Source organism: Megalopta genalis, chromosome 5 (genome assembly GCF_051020955.1).
Source record: "Megalopta genalis isolate 19385.01 chromosome 5, iyMegGena1_principal, whole genome shotgun sequence".
Taxonomy (NCBI): Eukaryota; Metazoa; Arthropoda; class Insecta; order Hymenoptera; family Halictidae; genus Megalopta; species Megalopta genalis.
Window position 1 is genome coordinate 27,833,405 of NC_135017.1, and position 18,027 is coordinate 27,851,431.

Here is an 18,027-nt window from a genome sequence, read left to right on the forward strand (position 1 = left end):
ATAAACGTACATAAAAGATGCATTTTGTTACATGCGAATAACTGTATTTAAACAGACAATAAATTTCATTTGTTCTTCTATCTCATTAAAAGGAAAACTATTTTATTTTATGTTTTAGATTATCAAAATAAAATATTCATTTTCATGATTTAACTTTAGATTACTAAAATAAGCTATATTCTTTTACGTTTTACATTATCAGAATAAAATATTAATTTCATGCTTTAGCTGTGGATTATCAAAATAAAATATTTGATCTACTTATGTCCTACTTGAAGTACTATTTTATTTGAATTGTGAAGAATGTATTATTTAAAATAATGTGACAAATATTTTCTCTATTAATATTACCCAACTCGGTAGAAATTTCAATCGTATACCAACTAGTCATCCCCAGTGTCATAAAGTAATACAGTAAATTCTCCCTAATTTTCCATCAGCTTGTAAACAAAAATGGACAAATTGGGAAAATGAGATACGATTATTCGAACCTTGCATTTCGTTTTTATAATTGTTGACAATCGTCAACTACGATAAAAATGAGTATCGTATATATGTATAGCTCGAATAATCGTATTTCCTCGTCCCAAATTGTCCATTTTTGTTTACAAGCTGAAGGAAATTTGGATAGTTTCGTTTAAGATTGTCATGTAGAACAGGAATTTTAAGTCTCCTCTTAGTTTAGCGGAATAATTGAAAACTCTATTAACAGACTTCCGGTGGATAAAATGTTAAAATAACTCTTTTAGTAACAGAACTAAAGATAATTACAGTGGAAGATCGATTATCCGGACATACAATATCCACAATTATGCAAATACTGTACGCATGTAATCGGTAGACTGCGGAAGTTCATGCAAATGCATATTTTAGAAAAATGAACTAGACAAATGAAACTTGTGCTGAAATATGTTTCATCATTACAGGATATAAATAATATATTTCCTTTTCTTGCATATGTTTCATATGCATATTCCTTACACAGTTTGCACAGAAGTTGCATATTCTGAATATTGCGTACACAAAGTTGCTCTAAAAATAAGTTTGGTAATGGTCGGAATTGTGTGAGTGTAACAATTGAGTAGAATTTAATACACAGTTTCATGGTGTGTAAGAATAACATTTATATTTCCCAGCAGTTCCGAACAGACCTGGGTAAAAAATATTTCAACGAGAAAATCCAAACATTTGCGAATATTATTACTCTCGACTGCGTTACATATGCCTCATTTAATACGTTCAGTGCCGCGTGAGTCGCGTATAGGTGACACTAATTTTTAACTAAGTCTTTGAAATTCATTTTCATTGTAATATATTGAACAAATTGAATGTTACTAGGATTTGTAGAGTACAAAATAGCTGAACCAATATTTCTTACGGTAAATGTTTACTTTCAAGTTTCTCGGTGTCATGTAATTAAATGATTTTGATACTGTGTGCATTTTTAGAGTTAATAGTCGGCATTCAATGTGTTAAAATAGTAATTTATTTCTGCATTCAATGAAATACTAGTCAAAATACTTCACTGAAATATTTAAAATACAGATCTTATAATAATATGTACCCGAAATACTTCATTGAAATAAAATAATTTCTTTATCGTGCGTGAGATTAAACGTTCGAATATTATTTCCGCGAAATTTTCGTATTCGATTTAATATATTATTTCATACAAGCAAAAAGTACTTCCCCAACAGCTTCCATTGATTTTTCGATTAATATCACCCAGGTCGTTATCTGGACAGGTTTCAAAGTCACGCGTGCGAATATAATCGAGTTATACGTACATATAATGTTATGGTAAATGCCTGATTAAATCATAGTAACCTCAGACCGCAACTGTTCAATTTCAATTTGGCCGGCCATACATACGGCTTCCATGAATTCGAGAGAAAATAATGGTGGCGTAGGGCGGTTTCGGCGCCGTAAAGTCGGCCTTGCGTTTCGCTTGTATCTTTACGCTCGGCTCGCTTGTGTTCGCGATGATTTTTCCGGCGGCGTGAACGTTTAAACGCTGTAATTAGAGCCGATGAAGACCGCGGCCGCTTCCACTCTACTAGAAACGAGTTGCCATAAAGCCGGACAGCGAAATCATAGCGCGGAGGCACGAAGCTAGCGAAAACGTAATGCTCGGTGTGAGGCCGGTGGTGCGGCAGGCCGGTCGGGCTGGTTCCGCATTATGCTTAATGCTCATTTAGCCTCCTTCGGGAAGCGCCGTTCATATTTCGCTCAGCGTTAGCCCCGTTTCACGGCGGCCAACTGCCAGACGGAATTGCGTGTTAAACGGAAGACAGAGCTCTCGCGCGACGAGTACGCGGGTACGGTCTCCTAACCCCCGACCGTGCAATTACAACGTGATAATGACGAGTAATAACCCCGTGAAATTGATAACGATCGCCGCGGTACTCCGGAACTTCTAGGAATACCCCGACGGATATTCCTCCGACGGCGATACGATCGACGCATGAAAACAATTTCCTCTTAGTTCTTCATTTTCAATGATTCCACGAGGTTGATCCAACGAGAGAACTTTTACCGTGCGATATCTTATTAAATGCGGCGCGCTCTCTTTAACTGATGCACAGCTGTGTTTAACAAACAAAAGACGGGTTCCATGGTTATTCATGGTTAGCCACGGTTCGGCGCTGGCAGCGCGATCCAAGCATTTCATGCAGAAAATTCGTGTCTCGCGTATGCGCGACGCTGCCGGTCTACTTGAACGTTAATAATAAACACGAGAGTTAGGATATATACTTCGTTTTTCCTTGTTCTACTGAAATGCCACGTTGCCGCTAAATTACGACTGCTTAGGCTATAATCGTTTTCAATCGATTAGCGTATTTTTACGTTCTACGAGACTGAACATTGCTAAGTGCTTTATAAGGTGCTCGTTAGAAGATTCTTAGCTTCTGGAGGTCATCAATTTTTAGTCGTCAATTTGACAAGAATAATAATAATAATAATTAGTTACACCATATTTGGTATTATTCTCGTAACCGTTTAGAGGGATTAAAGGAATAAATAGGATAGTGGAACCGGTTACTGTGGGGTGACTTATTGCTGTGCCTTTGGCATATTTTCGGACGTACTACATTCTTTCATTCTTCCATTGTGTTTACTTTTTAATGGAATTATGCAACATGCCTTATTCGAGAAATGTAAAATAAATTCTGGCCGAAAACAAATCGAATCATTTCTATTAACGAAACACTACTTGAATTAACCCTTTGCACTCAAAGACAAACTAACGCAAAATGTTTGTTAGTTTTTCTAATGCATTGTATTTCCATTTTATATAACCTAATGCATATAATACGTATGAAATTGAACTTTGAGAGTGATGCAACAATTATCCTTTCAACAGTTGTTCAATTATAAACAAATTTGATTAATAACATTATTTTCAAACGTGACATTCAATTTTTAATGGCGCCTCGGAGTCGCCATTCGAGGGGAGAGGGTTAATAAATACTGAGGATACGTTCGTGTAATTTTCTTTTTACGACTTGTAAGGTCTCTTCAAAGTCACTTGCAAGTACTACTTGAATTCGTTCTTCTTTTTATGTTCTTTCATTGTAACGAGACGAAAGAAGTTACAGCATTCCATTTCAAAGAATTAAAATAACCTTCGAATGACCTCGGCAAATTCAGTAAAAATATTTTTTCTTGCGTCTGACTCTTTTTTCCCATAACGTCAACCATTTACCTATGATCTCAAACGATACTTATTGATAGACACCCTCTAGATCAATATACAATAATTTCTCCCAGAAATGCTCGGAATTGAAACTGGCAAATCTGAGAATACTAGAATATTAGCGATTCTTCCAGTCTTATGGCTCGTTTTTATAGAAACTCTGGACAATTGGCAAAAAAGGCAGCAGCCAGCAAGTCGGTGTACATTAATATGAATACATAGTAATGCTAAAATAAAAACGATGACTTAACTTTTTTATTTCTAATTTTTTACCACCATTCGAAAGCAATTCGGAGGCCACATGCCATAATTCAACGTACCTAGTACAATAATTTCTCCCTAATTCGCGCTCAAAATTATCCCTAATTCTCATTTTTATAGTTGTTGACAATCGGCAACTATAAAAACGAGCCGCAAGACTCGAATAATCGTATCTCTTCCCAAATTGTCCATTTTACCCTTAGCATCGACGTAGCAATAAATAACACAGGCGTAGGACCAGCACAGGGAAATTCACAGCAACCCGAAACTCGTCATTTCCGGGAGAAATGACTATACTACCTTATCTCGTACAGCGATACATATCTTGTACAGTCATAATTCCACCACGTTTCTCTCTTCTTCCCTAAATTTTGCATTCTATCACACCGCGTCATCCTATCAAATTTCCATACAATCGACAACCAGAGAAATTAAAAAAATAAAAAAGAGTAAGGCATGGAAAAATTAAATAAAAATAAAGAATTAAGAAATGATAAAGAAATAAAATCAATATTTTCGTTGACGTAATTATTCTTTGTCAAGAAGATTTACTAGATCCAAGAATATGCATCTGTGTAATATGTTTAAAAATCCACAGACTAGTTGTAATTGATAAATCGCCCTAAATATTATTTACAACTCGTATACATTAGTTACAAGAAACAGGAAACGCATAAACATTTATTCCCGTTTTGAATGATTTTCTATTATGGATCGAGTTTTAAATCAGTTACTGTGCTGTGTTTCTCATTTTTTTTTAATCGGTAACTACAAAAACGAGCCGCAAGGCTCGAATAATCGTATCTCTTCCCAAATTGTCCATTTTACCCTTAGCATCGACGTAGCAATAAATAACACAGGCGTATGACCAGCACAGGGAAATTCACAGCAACCCGAATCTCGTCATTTCCGGGAGAAATGACTATACTACCTTATCTCGTACAGCGATACATATCTTGTACAGTCATAATTCCACCACGTTTCTCTCTTCTTCCCTAAATTTTGCATTCTTTCACACCGCGTCATCCTATCAAATTTCCATACAATCGACAACCAGAGAAATTAAAAAAATAAAAAAGAGTAAGGCATGGAAAAATTAAATAAAAATAAAGAATTAAGAAATGATAAAGAAATAAAATCAATATTTTCGTTGACGTAATTATTCTTTGTCAAGAAGATTTACTCGATCCAAGAATATGCATCTGTGTAATATGTTTAAAAATCCACAGACTAGTTGTAATTGATAAATCGCCCTAAATATTATTTACAACTCGTATACATTAGTTACAAGAAACAGGAAACGCATAAACATTTATTCCCGTTTTGAATGATTTTCTATTATGGATCGAGTTTTAAATCAGTTACTGTGCTGTGTTTCTCATTTTTTTTTTAATCGGTAACTACAAAAACGAGCCGCAAGGCTCGAATAATCGTATCTCTTCCCAAATTGTCCATTTTACCCTTAGCATCGACGTAGCAATAAATAACACAGGCGTATGACCAGCACAGGGAAATTCACAGCAACCCGAATCTCGTCATTTCCGGGAGAAATGACTATACTACCTTATCTCGTACAGCGATACATATCTTGTACAGTCATAATTCCACCACGTTTCTCTCTTCTTCCCTAAATTTTGCATTCTATCACACCGCGTCATCCTATCAAATTTCCATACAATCGACAACCAGAGAAATTAAAAAAATAAAAAAGAGTAAGGCATGGAAAAATTAAATAAAAATAAAGAATTAAGAAATGATAAAGAAATAAAATCAATATTTTCGTTGACGTAATTATTCTTTGTCAAGAAGATTTACTAGATCCAAGAATATGCATCTGTGTAATATGTTTAAAAATCCACAGACTAGTTGTAATTGATAAATCGCCCTAAATATTATTTACAACTCGTATACATTAGTTACAAGAAACAGGAAACGCATAAACATTTATTCCCGTTTTGAATGATTTTCTATTATGGATCGAGTTTTAAATCAGTTACTGTGCTGTGTTTCTCATTTTTTTTTTAATCGGTAACTACAAAAACGAGCCGCAAGGCTCGAATAATCGTATATCTTCCCAAATTGTCCATTTTACCCTTAGCATCGACGTAGCAATAAATAACACAGGCGTAGGACCAGCACAGGGAAATTCACAGCAACCCGAATCTCGTCATTTCCGGGAGAAGTGACTATACTACCTTATCTCGTACAGCGATACATATCTTGTACAGTCATAATTCCACCACGTTCCTCTCTTCTTCCCTAAATTTTGCATTCTATCACACCGCGTCATCCTATCAAATTTCCATACAATCGACAAACAGCGAATAAAATCAAATCAAACCATTAACGTGTGCTCCCCTGTTTTCTGTTGCAGCGCGAGTACACGGACGACTGCGTGTTCAACGAGACCCTCGAGCAGCACAACTACAACACGTACAGCTCGGCGAAATGGTCGACGACGAAGAAGACATTGTACCTCGGTCTGAACCGTCACGGCCAGCCGCGCAGGGTACAGGCGAAAGGTCACAACCTGGGCAGGCTGTCCGCCTACGCGAGGGTTCTGACCCAGGTGGCCTCGTTGGAGCGGGTCGAGGCGCTTCAAAGGCGGATGCTGGGCGCGGAGCACAACGTCCGTCACCGGCATAACAGTCATCGGGGTGATTTACTGCAGCAGTCTCTCTGCCCCACTCTTCCGGTCCAGGAAAAGGACGGCAGGGACAAGTTCAGGTGTCGCAAGCGAAAGAAGCGAAAGAAGAGGAAACGGAAGTGCCGAGCCGGCGAGAAGCCGGGTCCGCAGTGTCAAATGGCGGAGGAAAACGGCGACGGCGTTGTCAGCGGAGTCGGTGGCGGATTCGGTAGCGTGAACGGGACTGGCTCGGCGAGCAGGGGCGAAGGTCTGCGCTCGAACGGGACTACCCCGGAGTCGAAGCGGTCCTGCGAGGGCGCCGCGAGCGAGGAAACCTGCCGAAGGGAGGCGCTCACGGTGCCGTCGAAGAAGCGGAAGCTGCGGGTGGACGAGGCGGCGGCCGGCGACGCTGCGGCCGGCGGCAGGAACGTCACCGCGAGCAACGGTAAGAACAAAGCACCAGCGTCAAGCGCAAAAAAAGTAGGCGCCGCTGGCAGCATCAGTCAGAGTAAAAAGCCTAATTTGACGGACGGGAATAAGAAAAAGAAGAAGGGGCCACCAGCGAGGAGGACCCAGCCAGCGGCACCTCTGGCCCGGAAGAGGTACTCGGCTGGCAGACCGGACAGCGGCAGCACGTCTGCGGCGCCGACGGCAACTTCCGCATCGATCTCCGCAACGTCCTCCTCCTCTTGGTGGTCTCCTGGTGCCTCAACCGCCCCTTCAGGGAGAGGAGCCTCGCCTAGGCGCAGGACCAAGCCGGCCTCCCCGAGGAACGAGGGTGTCGGCTCCTACGCCGTGCCCGCCAATCCGCGTAGAGTAGGCAAAGCGAACGCGAGAAACCGCGCGAAGGCCACGTTGAACCGCGGCGCCGTCGTCACCGTCGCCTACGACGGTCCTACCACGGTCCACGGTCAAACCCCTCGATCGTCGACCACGAAAGTTCCTCAGACCGTTTCCGATCGATCTTTCCAAAGCTCGAGCCTGTCCTCCGCGGAACTAGCCGAGGAGGACACCTCGAAATCGTTGCCCGAGTCCCTCGCCGTCGACGACGACACGTCCTCGACGACCTCGAACGAACACGCGACCACCACGGTAGATTCGACGTCGGCCGTCTCGATCGACGCCACCGGCACCCCGACGACCACCGTCAGAACGATCGACGACGAGTCGAAGTCGGTCGAGGAGACCGACGAGTTGGAGGACGCCGACAGGTTCGACTCGCCCGAAACTGCTCGGTACACAACGCCGGAGGCCTCGATCGAGAGACTGGCCATGTAACGCGGGAATCATTGTAAACTCACGTGTATATAGTAATACATGCCACGCTACGACTTACGATATTACCGCATATCTCGCGTATGTATGTGTACGACGATTGCGTGCGACTCACGTTTCCCGAGCGAGCTTCGCGTGTTCCGGAAGCGAGGCGAATCGAGATCGAGCTCTTCGGGGTTTTTCGCTGTACGTCATTCGGATTTCAACGAGGGTGTATGTGCCCGGAATTAGGCTGAACAGCTTTGGGTAATATGCACGGATAAGGAGAACGCGCGGTTGTAGGCAAAATTGTGTTGCGATCGATTCTTCGTTGAAGAACTATAGGGTAGTTGTTGAAAGAATCTCGAACTTGTTTATTCGGAACGATAAATGAACTTTCTGAACGGTAAATGAAGTTTCTGATCGGTTCGAGTTCATTGGAAATTTGTTACAGTGGGGCCACGAGCATTAGACGAATGTGATTCTTATTTAATTTGTATAAATAATATAATGTACAATTTAATGAAGGATATTAAAGTGTACGGGTTGATTCGCGGAAATGTTTCAATACGTGGCGACGTTATTAATGCTTTTACGAAAATGTGCCAAAGAAGAAAGATAAATGGCTGAAAGAGCGTTGCATCTGTAGGCACTTAGATTTGTTTCAATACATCAGCGCATGTGCAATTGACAATTGCATCATTTCTTCAAATGGAAATGCATATTTTTTTATTGCACGGATCGATTGCTCTGTTGTTTCTACATCAAGAATTATTAGGGTATCGTGACGAAAATGTGATTAATTCTCGAGGTATTTTCAAAAAATGTCTTTATTGATGAAGATGATCGAACGCTTCTTCATTACATTGTAAACATTTCTGATAACGTCTTTTTTTATTGTTTTCATAACTGCGTTTGAATTTTCTGTAGTCATTGCTGCGCAGAAGCGTTTAAACATCTTCTTGAATAGCGACATTTTTCGAAAATATTTCGAGAACTAATTATTTTTCTGTTAAAGAAAGTCTAATGGCCTATAGATGAAGTGCTCTTTGAGCCATAAATGCGTTAACACTAAACGTATCACAGTCAAAATTACCGGTTTTTAATTTTAGGGAATTTTTTTCGTTGGAAACTATTGAATAAATTACGTTATTGCAGCAAGTTTTATAATTATATAACTTTACCGAGCCTAAATAAATAAATTCTATCTTCTCACTCTTATGAGTCAAAACACACCAGTTACCATTATTGCTCTGCAGATTTAGCGTTAATAACGAAGTTATGATTCGAAACAATTGCGTGCATCATCCTGTATATACTTCTTAACCAGTTAACTGTTTTTGATTAGTACACTCGTCACGAAGTTGTAGCAACAAAAATGTCGCCATTTCTTTCTGACAAGTGTACTAAATGGTCAAGGAGGATCTAATTCTCCTTCAGCTTGTGAAGAAAAATGGACAATTTGGAAAGTGGAGATACGATTATTCGAGCCCCGTGGCACATTTTTATGATTGTCGATTGTCAACAATTATAAAAACGAGAGGCAAGGCTCGAATAATCGTATCTCCACTTTCCAAATTGTCCATTTTCGTTTACAAGCTGAAGGAAAATTAGGAAGAAATTACTGTACTATGATATTCTTCATTAAATTACATGCTTTATAAAGTTATTGTATTTAAACAAAATATGGAGAAAATCAAACATATGCAGTATAATTACAGTACTTACTTTTCAAAGAGATTACAACAGTTGACTGGTCGAAACTGTTCTGAGATAAGCCGTTTGCAACATAATTTATTGTACCGTGTGCCCGATAATTAACCGACAATTTAAAAAATTCGTATCTCCTGAATTACTTAAGAATCTTCATTGAAATTTTCATTGGTAAGACAACACGTCGAAGGTATTCCAATCGATTAGATTTTCGAAGTGACTTCAATTGCGACAAGATGGCGACAACGCGAACAAAGTTCTCGATTGCTCGGCTACAAACATTGCAGTAAATCCCTTGAAAAGCGCGTGAACTTGCTCGACGAAGACCAGGAACATCTGCAACGGGCACAGAATAACATTGTTCTTCGGACATCGTTAAAATTTACGTAAATTCAACGGAATATTACCTTCGACGCGCTAGTCGCACAGTGCTAAATTTCAGCGCCATCGAACAAGCGTCTGGCGCACAATTCGAAATGAAAAGTGTCGGTTAATTGTTGGGCACACTGTACGGTAGCCCTTCAGCCAAGGATCAGTTCTATTATCCGAACGTATTCTCTCAATTGAATCAGATAACCGAAGTTCTACAGTACTTTGTGCATAGTCGATGATCGTCTAACGTGCGATCAACTTTTTGGTACGATTAATCAGGAAAATAATTGTTGAATATTGGATACAAATGAACGAGAAAAGCGATTCGCCAACCGACGAATATCTTAACACTATTTCTATTGAAGACGTCAATTGACTATAATAGTCGTTTAATAATTTTTCAATTTTAACACTATTTTCTCTCCAAAGGGCTTAAAGAACATCTTTTCGTACTTTTAAATAAAAATGATCTCCTGCGTTCTATGTTCTCTATGCAATCGCTTCACGACATTTGCTTCATACTTTTAAATAAAAATGATCTCCTGCGTTCTATGTTCTCTATGCAATCGCTTCACGACATTTGCTTCATACTTTTAAATAAAAATGATCTCCTGCGTTCTATGTTTTCTATGCAAAAGTTAATTCGCTAAATTGTATAATACAAAATATCGATAAAAATAGTGTTAAAACGATTGTTTAGTTTCTAATAATGTCCGGATATGGTGGAAAGAAACGAGAAACATTGTAGGAAATCGTACAGAAAGGAATCAAACGAAGCAAGAGACTTGGAGGCTGCGTAAACCGAAATATCGTTCTCGATTCGTTTTAATTCGCGTGAAAAAACGCGAGCCACGTTAGCATAAGTGCGCTGAAACGTGGTAGCAGTTTCTCGCGAATGGTTCGCGACAATTCCTACCGGTCTGGCGACAGACTGGACAGTTATTAGCAGCGTCACGATTAATCCAAGCGTTGTGGACGTCACGGAAAAACGTGTCGAGACGATTCACCGCGAGCCCCTCGTTACTATGAAAGACATAATCATGCGCTTTGGTACGGAAAGGTCGCATCGAACGACCGATAGTAACGAGCACGAAACTCGAATTTACTCCTCGAACGGTTCTCGTCGGGGCAGAAGCTCGGGCCTCCGAATTCCGGGTCGTTCGCGGGTACAGTCAATGAGCTAATTAACGAAGCGACCAGACGAGCCCGATTCCCGCTCTCGGCTCATTTTTCCTAACAGCGGTTCTATGTAATCAGATCGAATTATTTCACAAATAACGAATTAATCCACCGATTGGCCTTGCGTAGCCGTATTCTCGCCGATACCTTCTCCATTTCGTCCATTTCGGCGCCTGCAACGCTCGCGAGCATAACTCATCGATTACGATTAACCAGCGGTCAGTTAAAAGTCCGCTCGTTCGCTGAAACGTTTTCTCAATTCGTTGCGCTTCCAGGCGCCGTACCTTTCCAACGAGTCCCTGGACCCTTCCTCCTGTCCTTGCCTTCTTCTCTCCCTTCGGCGACGATGGAAACTATTGCGAAAACCATCCAGAGCGTTTCGCGGGAAAAAGAAGCACGAGCATATAGTATTTTAGTAAGAATTACGAGACAATACACGACGTCGAACTAAGGGGATGCGACGATTAAGATAACGGGACTAACAGTTCAGACACCAGAGAAAAACCGAACCAGACTTGGGACCTTCATTTCCTCGACGCGACGCGAGGGTTCGCTATCTTCCGCGGTTTCAGGCGTGCCCTAAAATCGTGACTGAAACTGTAATTAGACTACTGAAAAAGAGAAATCGATGTAGGAAGCCTTTTCGCAACACCTTCGTATTTCCCACTTTCGTTTAGGTTTTTGCTCGCGTGGAAATAACTCGGAACGAATCGGTGCAGTTCTTTGAAAGTTCAGAAGTTGTTAATTCACGCCAACAATTGTTGTTACGTATTACATTATTATACCGTGGATGTTTACACCAAATAAGAATTATCCAAATCGATTGTCGTTCGTAAATCGAATGGAAATATATTTCCCTTTCCGATAATTCCGATACGCTGCACATCGTATCAAAATACAGTGATTTCTCTCCAATTCGCGCCGAGATTGCGCACAAAACTGGACAATTTGGGAAGAGGAGATACGATTATTCCAGCCTCGCGGCTCGTTTTTATAATTGTTGATAATCGGCAACTATGAAAATGTGCAACGAGGCTCGAGTAATCCTATTTTCTCTTCCCAAATTGTCCAGTTTTGTACGCAATCTGATCGCGAATTAAGGAGAAATTACTGTGTTTTCAAATTCTTTTAACGCTCTTACAATTTCGTTTTCGATGTAGTCGATTTCATCAGAAATACGCTTAAAATCCGCAGTCTACCTATTACTATCTTAAAGTTAATCATACCATTTTTAACATCCAGAAAGGATGCACCAAACGCGTTGTTTTCCTACCAAACCCTTGCTGAATCTTCTCAGGAACGAATCACTTTCCCGCGAGCGTGCGACGGTAAACGAGATGTCGGAGAACGTTGAACACAGAAAGCAATAAGAAAGACGCGAAGCAATAGATAAAGCGCGATCGATGATTCCAGTGAAACGATTCGAATGATTTCGCGGATTCGATACCCAGGTCTGTTTCGATTAGGATTAATAATAGCGACGGAGCAAACGAAAGAGACCAAGTTAAATTGTTAACGATTAGAGGATTATAGACGAAATATACAACGAGATACGATAGCGTTTACTATTTTTTACGTTGGTGGTACTTTAATTGAATGAAAATGTTCCTTTTAGAGTAAAACTAAAAGCTGAGAGCCGGCCGACTGCGAAGCCAGCGACGATTGTATATTAAAGAAATTCGACTTCCCGTCGTAGTAAAGTCGTAACTGTTTCTACGGTGGTCAAGACCGTCTGTTATGCGAAAGTATTTTTTAATAGAGACGCACGCGAGCAAAAACGAATGTCGAATTGCTCGTCGCGAGAGAACCATATGTTCGCGCGAGTTTCCGGATAAATGGAGTTTCCCGTAACGGTGAAGTAATTTCGTACGGTTCTTAGAGAAGGATCCAAAGTATTAAATCGCTAAGAAGAGTATTACGCTGTTAGACATATTTACTCGTAACATTAATGTTAAGCGAAAAATTGTATTTTAACGACGGCAAGATTCGACTGCCAACGAATTTGTAATTATACGATAAGACCGATTAAGGCGCCTGTGAAAAGAATCAATGCGAATCGCGAAATCGTTCTACTACAACAGGCGAACATCTGAAATCGAGTTTCCGCCTTCTGTTCCGCGCCAAACGAACGTGTCACAAACATGAGAAATTAAACGATGTATCTGTCTAGGCGCGTTGTACTCCCATGCAACGTCGTATCCGTTCTCGTTAATTTAATCCCTTCGTTCAACGCGTTCTCCGCCATTGCTCGAAGTGTTTCGCGCGAACCACGAAAATTCGAAATTCGATGGAGAAACTTTGGAAAACGCGTCGTTGACCGGCGGAGAACGCGTCGGAAGGCGAGCGCCGCAAGCTTCCTAAATTATTTATTGTTTCACGAAGACACGACGGAGACTATAGCAATAATTCGAGTCTGCCCGAACAGGTATATGCCTTTGAATGACGAACAAGCCACACGGCAATAATCGAGATTTCTCGCGTGAAGAGCGACCGAGGACCGGCATTCCGCGACCGAAGAGAGCCCGGAGTCCGGTCGTCGCTTAGCTCGATGCCCGGTTGCGCATTGTACTTCAGAATAAAAACAAAAAAAAAGAACGGCATTTCTTTTCTTCAATCGCAAACAGCAGCACGGTCGCGGACCATCTCGTCCGGATTCATATCGCGCGTCTCCTTGAATCTCCGGACGATGGTTCCTCAGATTAATCTCGCGACACCCGGAAGAGACGCACCCGCCAAGAATGACTTCACCCGATCACACACCTCGCTACGAATCATTGTAGGAACTATGACCTATTTCTCTATCTAGTAGTATATTTATTAAAGACTTATTTATTGTAAACAGTTGACTCTCCGTGTACATATACGTACGTATCACCACGACGACCATTATGTTACTCGTACGAATCACGCGCGTCGATCATGCGATCCTCGTTATGTTGTGCCTGTCCCCTCGGTCATAAGAAAATCGGCGAGCGCCCGGTTCCGCGGGCGGCGTTTCGTCCAACACAATGGAAACACGGTCGAACGAGAGCACCCCGCGCGAACGATCGATCGATCAATCGCGTCTCCCCGTGCGCTCGGCGAGCGAGCGCGATAGATCGGGATGGGAAATCAGATGATTCGATTGTAACCGCGCGATAATTCTCAAAGTACTGATGTAATTTAATATTTAATTTAACGGCTAGGCCGATAGTATATAGGTAACTCTCTGGCAGACGTCATTTTGTTACGAACCGTCTCGAGTCCCGACCCCGAAATTGGCAGGGCAAAAGGATGCTTCTTACACGACTGATATAGGATCGATTTATCCGACGATGCTTCGAGCGCGACACGGAAAAAACTAACAGAACACCTTCGGGAATTTATGGCCCGGTAGCCGAGCCACGTGCACGAACCACGCTGGATAAAGTAAACGCGCGCGCCAAGTTGTACGTAGTCAATTAGATTCTCGAAACGTTTTGTCCGATTGGGCCTCGAGCGTGCGAGTTCGTACATGCTGACGCGGAACCGTGCCGGGCCGATAAATTGTTGAATGTCTTCGTTCATTTTTTTCCTCCCCCTTAGTCACTCTGTACACGACTGTACTTACATGTACGCTAATGTTTAACTCGCCACGACGAATGTAAGCTGTAAGACTAATTGTAAAGAATTACAAATAAACGATAAATTAAATCTTTCTGCACTTCTGTCGAAGTTCAATCAGAAACGAAAAGCAACCGAATCGTATTCATGTTTCTTTTCACTGCACCTTACCGACTGTCAGTTTCGCGCGAATTCGAACGAGAGGTCGCGGCCGATGAGATTTTCTTTTCTCTTTCCTTGTTTTTTTTTTTTATTTGGAAATTCAGCTCTCCTTGTTCTGTTTTGTTCGAATCAGAGTCGAGGAATGCGATCGAAGCTGAATAGCGAGTGGAAACGCTTGCGTCGCGTTTATTAATGTTAAAAAAAAAAGAGAAAAACGACAGTTTCCCAAGCGTTGTGTTACAGTTACGCAACGGAGTCGGTGTAACCAGCCACCGACAAAGCTCCTAGCCATATTACTTCCGGCGGAACTGAAATTGGACCGCTTCGCTCGCCGCGGGCGAAGCCACTTAAATTCCCATTTCTAAATGATAACGCTACCTTGTCGCGCGGTTCCTCTAAATTGCGGAAACGGATCCGGGACGAAACGCTTCCGCGAGTTTTCCCTTTCGTGTACACAGAAACTGTTGGCCCGACAACCGTTTTTTTCTGTGTGCGATTTAATACGACCGAAGCGCGGAATAAAGCTGAAATTCATAAAACCGACATTTATTGCAGTAATCGGAGAGATATTAACCCCTTGCCATACTTTGACAAAATCTGTGAAGTACGAACGGTATCCTGTTCTTTTTAGTCTGAATAAAATTCTGATTCCTTGTCATCAATATTTAAACATTTAAGCTAATGTAGATGAATGTGAATTGTCGTTTTTCTTCTTAGAAATTATTGCAGTCGAAAAATTTCTAATCATTGTAATAATTATGAAGAAAATGTTACGGCAAAGGGTTGACCCTTTGTCATACCATTTTTTTCCCAGTTATGATGGCTAGAAGTTTTTCGATTATGACAATTTTTCAGAAGAAGAAGAATGTATTTATTGTGTGCTCACGTTTCCTTGAATGCTTAAATATTGTCGGGAAAACGACAGAATTTTATTTGAATCGAAAAGAAATCTCCGTCACGTGTCGGACTCATTAAAGTACAACAAAGGGTTAAAATTACATTGAAACGTGCAAGATAATGGAAAATGTTCGACCAGAGCTAAATCGTGTACACCAAATTCTGTTTTCACATGGTTCTGATTTAACACAGTCTAAAAAGATAAATACAATTTCCTTTTCACACGATTTCATTCGAATCGGCATGGTTAAAAAATTTATTTCACCATTTTTAACGTACGTATGTCATGTTTACTTTAAGAATTTAATTACCTCTTGTTTTTATAAAATAAGCTATGGATGAATGCATATATAAATAAAATTTGGCTTTTTATAAAGAGTTCTCATAAAGTTTTTTGTACGAATCCTTTAATTTTATACATTTCTTACAGGTTTTAAGAACAACACGACCTATCTCCTATTTTTCTGTGCATGTACACAGTGTCTTTTTTTATATGGTTTCTTTCTGGAACGTATCTTCTTTGTAAAAACAGAATTGGGTGTCTATACAAATTATTTTGTGCGAATTACTGCGAAAGACAAACTCATTTCGATGATTTTATCACTAACTTCTTCAGTGGGGAAATGACGAGTCTCGCCCGAAAACATTTTCTGTGCCATAATGTATACGTTTCTTCTAATTGTTAAAAGAAATTTACGCATTCTCCTGACTTTTTTCTATTTAAAATTCTGTCGTTAATTTATTAGAGAATAAACGATATTAAAAAGAAATTTAAATAGTTCGTAAATTTTGTTCACAATGACTTCGATTATGTTCAGAATATTTTTTCTTAATTTAAAAAATTTTAAAAAAACATTCTTTCAATTTTTATTTCATATTAGCATTGCTTTATTAATCTGCTCTATTACAAATAAAATAGTGTCCTTCATACAAATATGTTAAATAAAAACAGAAATATTTTAGTTCCATTTTGTAATGACTCCTCGCATACAGTTCCGCTAAATTAAATTGTCTGCACGTTCCTTTCAAAATAAATAGTAAAGCAAATGGTTAAGATGAATCCTTGACTCCAGAACATTCGCACGACGCGCAGCAGACAAATTCGAAGACTGCTATTATTAGCAAATTACAATTAATTATTAGCAATTATTGGCAATTCATCGAATAATCTCTCTTTACATCAGTAAATACAAGCTATACAGATATTCTCCAATCGTCACTCATTCAAACTAAACAAAACACAGTAAGAAGTACACCACTTTATCAATCGATGACTTTATAGGTCGTCAGATGCATTATTTTCTGTGATATGCAGAAAAAGTCTCCAATGCATTTGTGCTGAATTTCTCGAAAATGGTATTCGTCGACTCGAATCGAATCGAACCAGAATAGAAAGAGAACAATTTAGCAAAATCTCGCGAAACGCTACGTAGCTACTGGAAGACGCGGTTGGAAGCGATCGCAAGTTTTCATTGTGTTGGCAGCCCCGACAGCGGAACGAAAAAGAATTTCGTGCGAGCGAGAACGCGAAACGCGGGGAACGTCGATATTTTCGTCGATGCCGCTTGCCACCGCAAATTGTAATAAAGTAATGCGTGTCTCTTGGACGAACGAGACAACGAGCGGTTCGTCGAGACTAGAGGTAACAAAGAAAGACAGTTGATTCTTGTAACGTTGTAACGCGACTGCACAGCGGTCCGAACGACAATAAGAAAGAATGCGGCGAGTTCTTTTCTCGTCTGTTTCCCTTCTGTGAATAATTGCGACCGCGAAACGGGAGCGAAGGAGAATCAACGTCCGAGAGCAGACACCGTTTCCGTGCACGTCGTTCGAACGATCGCGGCGAGCGCTGTACCAGTAATTGCCAATTGTTACATTACAACCCTGTAATCGTATAGAAAATCGCAATAAAGTGAAGCCAAGGGAATTACGATCAGTATGACAAGCACGTGTAATATTATCGTCACTGAATATGCGCATCTCACGCATGTACATGTTCGTCAACCCTGTCATGTTCAAATTCGATGAATGCTTTCCCATCCCTATACAAATAGTATAACTATATACTATACTATTATATATTACTATATAGTATATTTATATATTTATACTATAGTATATTACTATATACTATATTTATACTATAGTATATTACTATATACTATACTTACTATATAGTATATTTATATATTTATACTATAGTAAATTACTATATACTATACTTACTATATAGTATATTTATATATTTATACTATAGTAAATTACTATATACTATACTTACTAT

At 40.2% G+C, this 18,027-nt stretch overlaps 1 protein-coding gene across 1 annotated transcript in view; it reads left to right on the plus strand.

The window, feature by feature from the left end:
• Window positions 1-17,688, plus strand: part of LOC117222457 (uncharacterized) — a 316,385-nt gene extending 298,697 nt beyond the window's left edge. The window contains exon 3 of the mRNA XM_033474154.2: window positions 6,333-17,688. Coding sequence (XP_033330045.2) covers window positions 6,333-7,862 — 1,530 coding nt within the window. The 3' untranslated portion in view covers window positions 7,863-17,688. The remainder of the gene's footprint in view (window positions 1-6,332) is intronic.
• The last annotated feature ends 339 nt before the right edge of the window (window positions 17,689-18,027 follow it).